This window comes from Oryctolagus cuniculus, chromosome 6, assembly GCF_051225735.1.
Source record: "Oryctolagus cuniculus isolate XC-2025 breed Fujian yellow rabbit chromosome 6, ASM5122573v1, whole genome shotgun sequence".
Taxonomy (NCBI): Eukaryota; Metazoa; Chordata; class Mammalia; order Lagomorpha; family Leporidae; genus Oryctolagus; species Oryctolagus cuniculus.
In genome coordinates, this window is record NC_142872.1 from 89,243,152 (window position 1) to 89,255,518 (window position 12,367).

Sequence of the window (12,367 nt, forward strand, 5' to 3'; positions counted from 1 at the left end):
AATCTCATTAACATACAAATTTGAGGAATAAATTTCCAACTCATGAATTTCTGGTGCACACAATCAAAGTATATCATGGGCCAAATATAAAAATCAGGTATATTAGTCCAGAATCTCCACCTACAAATGCAGACATGGAGGAAGCACTTCTTCATTTTGTACTTCATTTTGATTACTATTTCAAAGCATCATTTCATGAGGCTGGCAGAAACTTTTTGTCTTTGTCCTCTCATGATTGTTTGGAGCCAAGGTATTGAAAGGAAGCTCATTTATCCTCAATGGTATTTGTCTCCTCAATCACTTGGGATGACCATGACCCATTTGGCCATTTTGAGTTAGTTCACACTGGTTTTTCTGGAGACCTCTTTGTTCCTATTCCTTTGAATCTGGGTTTCTCTCCTCCACTTCTCTATAATCTTGAGTTTGTAGGATCCATTCTGCTCCTTGATCCTGCAATCAGGCCTTGAAGAACTCCGTATGCGGCTGTTGCAACTCCTTATCTGCTGACACACCACACAGCACTTCCTCTGGTCTGTCTCCCTGGAGTCTACCCTGGAAGTAAAGCAGTGAGACCCACGCACTCACATGGAGTTGTGCTGTGTCGAACTCAGAGGTGCAGCCTTTTCCTCTTGTGCTCTCCCTATGCCTCTCAGGCTCTACAAACTCCTCTCAATCTTAGGGACTCTTGTTGCAGAGGAGAGGGGGAGATATGAAAGAGGAAGCTGTATTCCTACAGGTGATATCTTCCAATTATTTTCATTAGTTTCTTTTTATCTTTTTTTAAAAATAAAAGATAGCTTTATTAATTTGTTTATTTATTTATTTGAAAGGCACAGTGACAGAGGGAGCAACAGGGATCTTCCATCTGCTGTTTCACTCCCCAAACGGCTGCAACAGCCAGGACTGGGTCAGGACAAAGCTATGAGCTTGAAACTCCAGCCTGGCCTCCCACATATGTGGCAAGCACCCACGTACCTAGATTATTTTCTGCTGCCTTCCAAGGTACATTAGCAGGAAGCTGGATCAGAAGTAGATCAGCAGGGACTCAAACCAGCACTCAAATATGGATGCTGGCATGGTAAATAGCAGCTTAACCTACTGCACAACATTGATCCTCTTCTTGTTATCTTTAGGCTTCTGATTTTAAAACTCAAAGGTCAGTATAAGAATCTCTCCTCCTATTTTTTCTGTTTTCTTTAGTTGAATTCCTTTCCTGAGTATAAGCAGAAGAGTCTAGCAACTGCTTAAATAAGAAAAAGGGATCAAGACGAGCTGGTGCTGTGGTGCAGTGGGTTAATGCCCTGGCTGGAAGCAACAGCATCTCATATGGGCACCAGTTTAAGACCTGGCTGCTCCACTTCCGATCCAGCTCTTTGCTATGGCCTGGGAAAGCAGTGCAAGATGGCCCAAGTCCTTGGACCCCTGCACCTGTGTAGGAGACTCAGAAGAAGCTCTTGGCCCTGTCTTTGGATCAGCACAGTTCCAACCATTGCAGCCAATTGGGGAGTGAACCATCAGATTGAAGACTTCTTTCTCTCTGTTTCTCCTCTCTGTGTAACTCCTTCAAATAAATACATAAATCTTAAAAAAAAAAAAAAAAAGAAAAGAAAAAGGAATCAAGAAGCAAAAGGGAAATGTCGAGAAAAAACAGGTGAGGATTTGGATCAAGACTGGTAAATATTGCAAAGTCAGTTTTGTATTTCATACTCACAAGTAAAATTTTGGTTCCCGAGTGAAGTATTTGAGTAACTAAAGAAGAACTTAAGTTTTTTTTTTTTTTGTATATTCTTGATGAGAGAGTGTGGTAAAGTACAATTATGTGCTGTTGTACAGAACATCCCCTCACACCTTTCCCTATAGAGGAATATCCCTCCTTGCCTCTTCCTAGCTTTTTTGGTTTGCTGGTAATCCTTGGCATCCTATTGCTTGCAGATAGGGCAAGTCAGACTGTCTCTATCTTCACATGACACTCCCCTCTTGCGTCTTTGTGTCTCTGTGTACCTCCTGGGTCCCATCTGGAACTTAGGCACATGATTCACAACAACTCTGTAATGGGCACAATGATTTCATTTAAGAAGCGAGGACACTGAATGTTTACTTAAGGCTACACAATAATTAGGTAATTTCGCAAGCGTTTGAAGACTAATAATGTGAGTGAAAAGTGCAGGCCGGCGTCGCGGCTCACTTGGCTAATCCTCCACCTGCGGCACCGGCACCCCAGGGGTTCTAGTCCCGGTTGGGGTGCCAGTTCTGTCCCAGTTGCTCCTCTTCCAGTCCAGCTCTCTGCTGTGGCCCGGGAAGGCAGTGGAGGATGGCCCAAGCGCTTAGGCCCTGTACCCACATGGGAGACCAGGAGGAAGCACCTGGCGCCTGGCTTCGGATCGGCACAGTGTGCCGGTCATAGCAGCCATTTGGGGTGTGAACCAACGGAAGGAAGACCTTTCTCTCTGTCTCTCACTGTCCAACTCTGCTTATCCAAAAAAAAAAAAAAAATAAATAAATAAATAAAAAAGAAAAAAAGAAAAGTGCAGGCATTCTCATTATAAATATTTTTCTCTGCCTTTAGTATGAGGATACTTCAAAACATTTGCGGGATTATGGAATTAAAAGATAAATTTATTTTGATGTAACAAATGTTTTTAAATCCACAAAGTCTTTTAAAGACTCCTTGTAAAATTCTGGAGGGTCTCATGGTTTGGTTCAGTGAAGTATTTTGTTATGATTTTTCACTTTATTTCATGATTTTAACCACCCCCCATTTAAAAAATAAAGTTGTTAGATATATTCTTTTTATATTTATATTTTATTTTATTTGAAAGGCAAGGTTATAAAGAGAAAAGGAAAGACAGAAAGAGAAATCATTTATCTGCTTTTTAACTCTCCAAAAGGCCTCAACAACCAAGGCTGGTCCAAGCCAAAGCCAGGAACCAGCAACTCTATCAGGGTCTCCCACATGAGTAGCAGTACCCAAGAACTTATGACATCTTTTGCCATTTTCCCAGGTGCATCAGCAGAGAGCTGGATTGGAAGTGGAACCAGTATTCTAATATGGGATGCTAGTAATGCAGGTGGTGACATAACCCACTGTGCCATGACGCCAGCCCCTTCATTATATATTCTTGAAGGAGATTCAAAATGTATTGTACATTCAGCCTTCAGTATCTGTGAGTTCTACATCTGAGGGAGGATTCAGACAACTGAAAATAGAAAAACACAACTGTGCATGCACAGAACATATGCAGATTTTTTTTCTCTTGTCCTTATTCCCTAAACAACTACTTACAAAGCATTAAACTTTTTATTGGGTACTATATGTGATCTAGAGATGATTTAAAGTATTTGGGAGGATGTGCTTAAGTCACATGCAGCTAGAACATCATTTTTATCTAAGGGACTTGTATATCCTCAAATTTTGGTATTTGAGGGTTGGTGAGGACCTGGAACCAATCCTGTATATACTGAGATGACTATATTAGATTTTTAGGAATGCTGTAACAAGTAGCACAATCTCAAAGGCTTAAAACAATAGAAATGCATTATAGTTTTAATGAGTAGAAGCCCAAAATCAAGGAGCCACCAAGGCCATGTTGCCTTTGAAGCTCATGGGGGAATATCCCTCCTTGCATCTTCCTGGCTTTTGGTGGTTTGCTGGTAATCCTTGCATCCCGTGGCTTGCAAATACAGCAAGTCAGTGTGCCTCCATCTGCATATCACACTCGTCCCTCTTGTGTATCTGTGCCTCTGTGTCATTTCTCTTCTCGGAAGGACTCTGGCCATACTATGTTAAGGGCACACCTTACTCCAGTATGACCTAATGTTTAATTATACCTACAGTAATCTTAATTCCAAATAAGGTCACCTGGTGAGGTTGGGGGAGGTTAGGACTTATATATATATATCTTTTTTTTGGGGGGGGAGGGAGACACAATTCAACCAATAACAGATATGTTCTAAATACTCTAATGTTGAATGACACAGCTTAAACATCAATCATCACTATTTTATATGCAGTGAGCTAATACCCAGTGATTAATATTCCATAAAACAAGAAGTGTAAGTAGCTCAAATTTCTTATTATCGTTCACCATATACTTAAGCATTTAATCATTTTCAAAAATGTAAGTGTACAAGCAGTATATAAATAAAACTCAGAATATATAAAAAGAGAGGTTCATATTAAATACTATTTAAAAAAAATTTATGTGAAAATTAGAGCATCAGAAAGAGAGATCGTCTCTTTTCTGGTTTGCTGGTTCACTCCCCAGATGGTCACAGCATTTAGGGCTGGGCCAAAAGCAGGGCCAGGAACTCCTTCTGATTTCTTCTATATGGGCAACAGGGACTCTCATGCTTCTAAGGAACGTCAAAGAGCACTACCAGGGAGATGAATTGGAAGTAGAGTGGCCAGGACTTGAACTAGCACAATGATATAGGATGCAGGCATCCCAAGCAGTGGCTTAACCTGCTGTGCAACAATACCTTTGCCCCAAAATACTGTAGATACAACATATTTCTAAATTCTAAATCATAAAAATCTAAAACATATTTCTAAAATCTCTCTTTAAGAGATTCACAAAGTGTTTTTGATTGTAGTTTCTTACTGAACCTTCAAAACAAGTTTAATATTTTTTGTCCATTAAAAAATAAGAAATTGGAATTGAGAGTGTTAAATACATCTTTAACACATACCTTCTGAAATGGCAGGAGGTGGGATGTGGAACATGGAATCAGATTTTCTTAGAAAAATTGAGGCATCTTGGCACATTTTAATATTTATGACAATGACCATGATAACTACAACTCATTTATTTTATCTTTCCAAGAACCCTAAGAGACAGGTACAAAACCAGTGCACATAGATGGTAAGGATTTAGCCCAGGACATGGTAATGCCAGGGCACCAATTAAGGTGGTCCAATTCCAGAGCCCAACCTCTTCATCACTTATGCATGGACTCCATCACCTGTGACAGCCACCCAGTCTTTGTTCTGGAGTCCTTGTCACTGGAGTCATTGTTACAACATTCCTGACCAATGTGAGAGTGTTTATAGTTCTAAGCCTGTGGCATCTGATCCTTTCCCTCTCTAAAGAATGTCACGCCTGCAGCTGCTGAATTACCTTGGGCAGAGAGGTGAGCACTTTGGTTTGGAGCTGGAGAGGAAGGAAGCTTCCTTATCTCCACACCCACTCTGCTAAGCTGGAGTCGGTGGTAACTCACTTCTCACTGGCCATGTTCCAGTGATCCTGGGACACAGCCATGTTGTCTAATATATTGGGGTGTGGAGAGGACAGAGTAAGCATAAGGGAACTTCTCTGTCACAGTGCTCTTAAGGTTACTTGAGGGAGATTTAGCATTTCTTCTCAAGTCTATGACTCCAGGGTTCTTGCCACCCTTCTCAGCCCGACACCACTGCTGAATTTCTGCTCCCATGTGCCTTTCCATTGCGTTTCCGTTATCTACACTTGTCCTCTTCACCACTCATACAGATGCCATGTACTCATCAATACCCACTTAGTAAGCTCTACTGACCTCTTGAAACTCTTATGTCACTTAGCACATACATTTTATTATTTTGAAAAAAAAAATTGTCTAAAACTTGTTCAGAGAACTGGTCCTAACCCCTAATCCACAAATGTGAAAATCTGTGTTCTAATTCTTGTTCTATTACTCTATCACTTACTGTTTGCATCTGAGTGCAAATTTCTTCCTTCACAAATGGATTAAATATTATATGCCTCACAGGGCTGAGACAATGCTCATATAAGAATGTGAGAAAAATTCCTAAAAAAACTAAATCACAGCTCTCATTTCTTTACCGAGATGCCTGCCCAGTCTGTCTGTTACTTCTTTGCATTAAACTTTGCTAGCACACTTACTGCCAAAAAAAAAAAATCATAAAATTAAAAAAAATTAAATAAAAAAATCCTGTAAATCCAACTGAGACAGTAATAGGGCTTCAGGGCCACATTTCATCTACAGAACTGGACAACAAATTCTTTTGAGGCTAAGGATCTTCTCACATCTTGTTCACATCTCCCCCAAAGTCCCTCAAAATGTGCAAGGACTATGGATGGCATTCAGTATTTGTTGGTTAATATGAGACATATTATTTTTATTAAAATATAGGTCTTCCCGATCACTTTCAGGAATTCAGAAATACTATGCACTCAATTTTACTATTCAAGATTTCATGAATATATTCAACTATTTTAAAAATTCAGGTTTTTTTTTAAAAGATTTATTTATTTATTTGAAAGTCAGAGTTAAACAGAGAAAGGAGAGGCAGAGAGAGAGAGAGAGAGAGAGAGAGAGAGAGGTCTTCCATCCTCTGGTTTACTCCCCAAATAGCCGCAACGGCTGGAGCTGCACCGATCCGGAGCCAGGAGCCAGGAGCTTCTTCCCGGTCTCCCATGTGGGTGCAGGGGCCCAAGGACTTGGGCCATCTTCTACTGCTTTCTCAGACCATAGCAGAGAGCTGGATGGGAAGTGGAGCAGCCAGGTCTCAAATCGGTGCCCATATGGGGATGACAGCCTTCAAGCCAGGGCGTTAACCCGCTGTGCCACAGCACCAGCCCCGGTTTTTTTTTTTTTAAAGGTTTATCTATTTACTTGAAAGGCAGAGTTACAGGGAGACAGATTTTATATTAGCTGGTTTACACCTTCAAATGGCTACAATAGCCAGGGTTGACCCAGGTCAAAGCCAGGAGCCTGGAACTCCATCTGGGTTTCCCACGTGGGTAGCAGGGGCCCAAGTACTTGGGCCATCTTCCACTGTTTTCCCTGGTTCCCTAGCAGGGAGCTGAATCAGAAGTGTGGCACTGAGACTAGAACCAGACCCAAATGGGATGCTGAGTCACAGGCAGTGGCTCAACCTGCAATGTCAGCCCCACTTTCTAAGGTTTTTCTGAATGATATTTACAAGCCTGGTGTTTTTGTACTTGCTCACTATCTAATTCTAATTTCATTGTTTTTGTCACACATATCAGGAATGTCAAAATTTTCCATTAGAAGTTTTCAATAAGGGGCCTGGAAGATGGCCCAAGTACTTGGGCCTCTATGCTCACAGGGGAGAACTGGAAGAAGCTCCTGGCTCCTGGCTTTGGATTGGCCCAGCTCAGGCCTTTGCAGACATCTGAGGAATGAACCAGAGGATGGAAGATCTTTAACTCTCTGTCTCTTCCTCTAACTCTGCCTTTCAAATAAATTTAAAAAAATCATTTCCAATTAATTAATTGTTTTGATAAACAAAACTCAAATTCTTCATTTACTCCTTAAAATATTTTTAAATATTTAATTTGAGGGGCCGGTGCTGTGGTGTAGTGGGTAAAGCTGCCGTCTGCAGTGCTGGCATCTCATATGGGTGCCAGTTCAATACCCGGTTGCTCCACTTCCAATGCAGCTCTCTGCTATGGCCTGGGAAAGTGGTATAAGATGACCCAAATGCTTGGGCCCTGCACCCAAAATCAGGAAGAAGCTCCTGGCTCCTTGCTTTGGATCAGCCCAGCTACGGCCACTGTAGCAGCTTGGGGAGTGAACCAGCAGATGGAGGATCTCTCTCTTTGCCTCTACCTCTCTATAACTCTGCCTTTGAAATAAATAAATAAATCTTAAATATTTAATTTGATGCACATGGAAATACTGGAAAGCACAAATCTAACATGTAGTTGGTCTTTGGGTTTAGTGCTGACAAAAATGGTGCAATTTCAAAATATTTAAATCTGATTTCATCATAGGTTAGGTTATGACCAACTCACTTCTAATCAGCTACAAATGACATTTTAAAAAATCTACATGTCACTTCCTAATACATTTAATTCAATCAGAATCACAATAAGAAACTCTTAGTTATCACTTATAATATATCAGTAACTGTGATTGGCACTTTAAGTACAATTGATTCTCATTATTCACAGATTCTGTATTGGCAAATATGTCTGCTCATTGAAACTTATTTGTAACTTTGAAGTCAACATTCAGCATGGCAAAAAAACAAACTGTATTGCTGGAGGAGGTACATGTTCCCAGCTGTAGTTGAACAAAGTGATGCTATACTTTCTTATTTTAGCTATCACACCATTAACAAGTTGCCTTTTTGTGGTCTATTTATTGCCTATTTTTCAAATTTTTTTGTTCAACAATTCCATTGTTTAAAACAGCTCCCAAGCACAATGCTGAAATCTGGTATACCTTAGAAGAGGCTGTCTTACAGTATGCTAGGTAAGCAGAAGTTAAAGCACTGTTAAGCATAAGTTCAATGCTAATGAATCAATTTATACTAAATATGGTGTCCTTAACAGAAAAACAAATAGAGAAGATTACCTAATTGGTCCATTGGTGAAAATATTGTGACTAGAGACTTACAGAAATCTAACTATATTTCACCCCTGGGAGCAGAGGTTCTGTAACTGTTAATTCAGCGTTCAAAGTGACTCTGGAGAACTTAACTACTATAACAAAAATTAGCTATAGATTCGTTTGTTTTTAATAAGCTAATTCTTCCCTAAATTTTTTTCATTATGAAATGTTGCAAATAGATAAGTAGAAAGAGTATACTGTGTCTCCAGGGAACTGTCACCCAGCCTCAACAATGTCCAACTCATAGCCAGTCTTGTTTCTTCTTTAACTACCTCCGTATCCATCATTTTTCATCACCTGGAAATTGAAAAAAATCCCACATATCATATCATTTCAGACTTATATCACATAGATTAAATTCTTATTACCATAAGAAAATATAGATTAGGAAATCTGGAAATGATAGTTGTAAGGAAAAATAACTACCTAAATTAATACTGAATTAACACATTGATTTATTCCTCAGTCTTTTTATGTGTAAAGTAACCTAAAATGTAGAATTCATATTGATTAGATCGTTCCTTTTTATTTAACATTAACATATGTTTCTATATCTTTAGATATCTGACACTATGGACAATGAGGAATCTCCCTCCCCTGGCTTAACAGCACGCTTCCCTTAGCTGCCTAACATTCTAACAGCCTATAATAGTCATCTGTCTGCCTGTTGCATAGTGACTGGCTATGCCATAAAAGTCTTCTTTGCTAAAAATTCTGCTGAGCTCTCTTTGTAAGCTCCTGATAAAACTGGATAGAACTGGGTACAGTCAAAATTGTGATTGGAACCTGAAGAGATGAACCTAGCCTGACCAGAGAGTCACCTTATGGCTCATTACAATATAGATGACATACCTTTAATGGCACTTCAGAAGACATTTGAATATACAATGCACATAAAAATATGATTTGATGATGCACATGCTCACAGGACTTTCCACAGCCCTTTTCTCTGCACCCATCATGTGAATTAATTTTGTCCAGCTATGCCCCATTTACCCTAACTCCATAAATCCCCAAACCTTTTTTGAATGGGAAGATGCATTTGGGTTTTATTGGTTTTATTTCCCTGATCTCCTTGCAAACTTATAAAAAAGCTTTTTTCTCCGACGATGCAGCTGGTGTTTTTCTAGCAGCAGTGTGCATGGGTCGGGAGCAGGGGGTGTTGCTTGGCAATATATTCTTCAAAAATATTATAAAATATAATCCTTTTATATTCTCCTTAAGTCATACGATTTATCTCTTCACAATATCTGTCCTATGTATTTAAGAGAGGGATGACTGCCTATTTAAAATTAGGTCTTTTGAGACAATTATAGATTCATACCCACTGAAGAAACAATACATAAGATACAGTGCAGTATGCACTTTTCCCAGTTTCCCATTGCAAAACAATTTTAGAACAAGTATATGGACAATGATTCAATCAAATGTTAAACCTGGGGCTAGTGTTGTGGCACAGTGGGTTAAGCTGCCACCTGTGATGCCTGCATCACATATGGGTGCTGGTTTGAGTCCTGGCTGCTCCATTTCTGATCCAGCTCCCTGCTAATGTGCCTGGGAAAGCAGCAGAAGATGGCTCAAGTGTTTGGGCCCCTGAACCCATGTGATAGACCCAGACGGAGTTTCTGCATCCTAGCTTCAGTTTAGCCACTTGGGGAGTGAACCAGCGAATGGAAGATCTCTCTTTATTTGTGTGTGTGTGTGTGTGTGTGTGTGTGTGTAATTCTGCCTTTCAAATGAATAAAATAGATGATAAACTTTCCGTCACCATAAGGACATCTAAGTTGCCCCCTACCCTTTCTGAAAAGCAACCAGGTTCTTTTTTCAATGTTTTTTTATTTTCATCTCCTTGACAGGCAAAATGCTACAGAGAAAAAGAGAACATGAGGGAACTTAAAGTGTGGGGCACTTCAAAAAACCACAAAAGCCAACCTGACCTCCCAAAGGCCAAAGCTAGAATAATTTACACTAAAGAATAAAAGACAACACAGGATTTTAACCCAAAGAATAAAGGAATTATCCATGACTTCATACTGATAAATACATGGAGAAGAAGCAACAGAACATTTTTATGTGTGAACTCCAAATAATACATGTAGGTATTATTACATAAAAATTACAGGTGCCCATTGTTCTGGATGAAGCTCCTGCACTGAGCCCCCCAATCAGGCTGAAGATCAAAATTGTCACTCACACCAAGTCCTCCATCACCAAGCTGAAAAGAAATTGTTTATCCTTCCTTCTGAGAGATCAGGATTAGAGAGAGAACCAAATTTCTCAAGCCAGCCAGGTTCCATTGACATAACAAAGCTCCTCCTGCCTTAATCCTTACACAAAAAAGGTAACTTGAAAAAACCCAATGTTAACCAGTTATTTTCCCATCGCTTTGTTTTTTATGTGTGTGTGGGGGGTGGGGGGTGGGGGGTTGTGTTACCAGACAAATTACCGGCAGCTGCATGCTGCTTGATAGCCAATTCACCACAGATGAGTATTGGTAAGAGGAAAGGGTCTATTTCAAGAAGCCTACATCTTGAGGAAAGAGAGATCTCTAGATCCAAAATGTGCTCTTTCACCCAACAAGCCAGCCAGAGAGATTATTAAAGGGACAGGGATAGTTGCAGGGTGAACTTATAAAAAAAGCAATGAGTCTATTCAATTGACAGTTATGAAGATGTTCAGGCTTTGATCTGATGAGGGACCATCCAGCTCATCTGGGGATATCCAGGGAGTCCGCCTAGTGGATACCTCTTGACAATGGAGCTCAGCATCAGTTGGGTGGAGGGTCCTTTGTTAGGTGTATCAAAGTCTGCCATTTCAAATCCTCTCCCCTGAGTAGATTCCTGAAATTCTTATGCAAATGTTACTATTCAACAGACTAGGTACAGACTAATTCTTAGTATCAGTAGCTGGTTTTTTTTTAATATAAAAATAAGAGAAAGGAAAGGAAGATGCCTTTATTACTGTTGGATCCTGAATACTGCTATCTTTTTTTTATAAAGGTTTTTTAAATTTTTATTTATTGACAGGTAGAGTTACAGATAGTGAGAGAGAGAGCAACAAAGGTCTTCCTTCTGTTGGTTCACTCCCCAAATGGCCGCAAAGGCCAGAGCTGCGCCAATCCGAAGCCAGGAGCCGGGTGCTTCCTCCTGGTCTTCCAAGTGGGTGCAGGAGCCCAAGCACTTGGGCCACAGCAGAGAGCTGGACTGGAAGAGGAGCAACCAGGACTAGAACCCGGCGCCCATATGGGATGCCAGCACCACAGGTGGAGGATTAACCTAGTATGCCATGGTGCCAGTCCCGAATACTGCTATCTTACAGGCATACTGTTATCTTACAGTTGAACCATCATTTTAGTAGTCAGCCACACCCAAACTTTGAAACAAACTACACTTGCTAAATTTGAAAATCCCATGCAAATCAGCTTAGCCCAGCCTACTGTCAGCCCACCGGTAACCAAACACAGCTCTGACTATATAAACCCCTAGTCTGTATGAGAACAGTGCTTCTATCCCTGCCTGCACTGGCTCCCTCTTAGGTTTGTCTCTGACTAAATCTGTTCTGGCTGTTGAATTTGTGGTCTGTCTTTTCATTGTCTTGTTTTTCTATCCTAACAAGTGGTACCATAACCTGAGAGGGTTTGAGAGACCGGTCCTCTTGCCACTTTGGTCCCTTGGAGCCTCATACAGTTTGTAGGCAGTCAGTGGGGAGGTCTCCCTCCACCTGGTAGGCAGCTTAAAACAACCTGCCTTATGCCAGGAGCTCTGGTACTTTCCGGGTGATGACTGATGGTTTCTCCCTCCTCTTGATTTTTCCTTCCTCTCTGCAGAAAACTAGGGTTAGGGATCATGAGATGACTGTGATTGTCCTGCTCTCACATGAACTCCAGCCAGAAACCTGCCGGATCTCTCTGCCATGTGCCACAGCAACTTCGTTTCCAACTTCTGGACTGGTAAGAAGTCAGCTTCCGTCTCCACAAAGCACTTGGGGCAGACCAGAATCAGCCGTTACCTCT

The 12,367-nt window shown here is 40.6% G+C and overlaps 1 protein-coding gene across 16 annotated transcripts in view; it reads right to left on the minus strand.

Moving 5' to 3' along the window:
- The window catches only part of TTPA (alpha tocopherol transfer protein), a 100,867-nt gene that overhangs the window by 76,907 nt on the left and 11,593 nt on the right, over window positions 1–12,367 (minus strand). For 6 of the 16 annotated variants that reach the window (XR_016235702.1, XR_016235701.1, XR_016235705.1 and 3 more), the window contains one exon: window positions 8,085–8,652. The exons of 2 other annotated variants lie outside the window; for them this stretch is intronic. Coding sequence is in view for 6 of the 14 variants with exons in the window: in XM_089335315.1 (XP_089191441.1) it covers window positions 8,639–8,652 (14 nt within the window). In the remaining 8 variants the exon portion in view is untranslated. Of the gene's footprint in view, window positions 1–166; window positions 553–6,222; window positions 8,653–8,781; window positions 8,844–12,367 lie in introns of those variants that run through there. 8 more of the 16 variants (XR_016235704.1, XR_016235709.1, XM_089335318.1 and 5 more) reach the window with 6 other exon arrangements.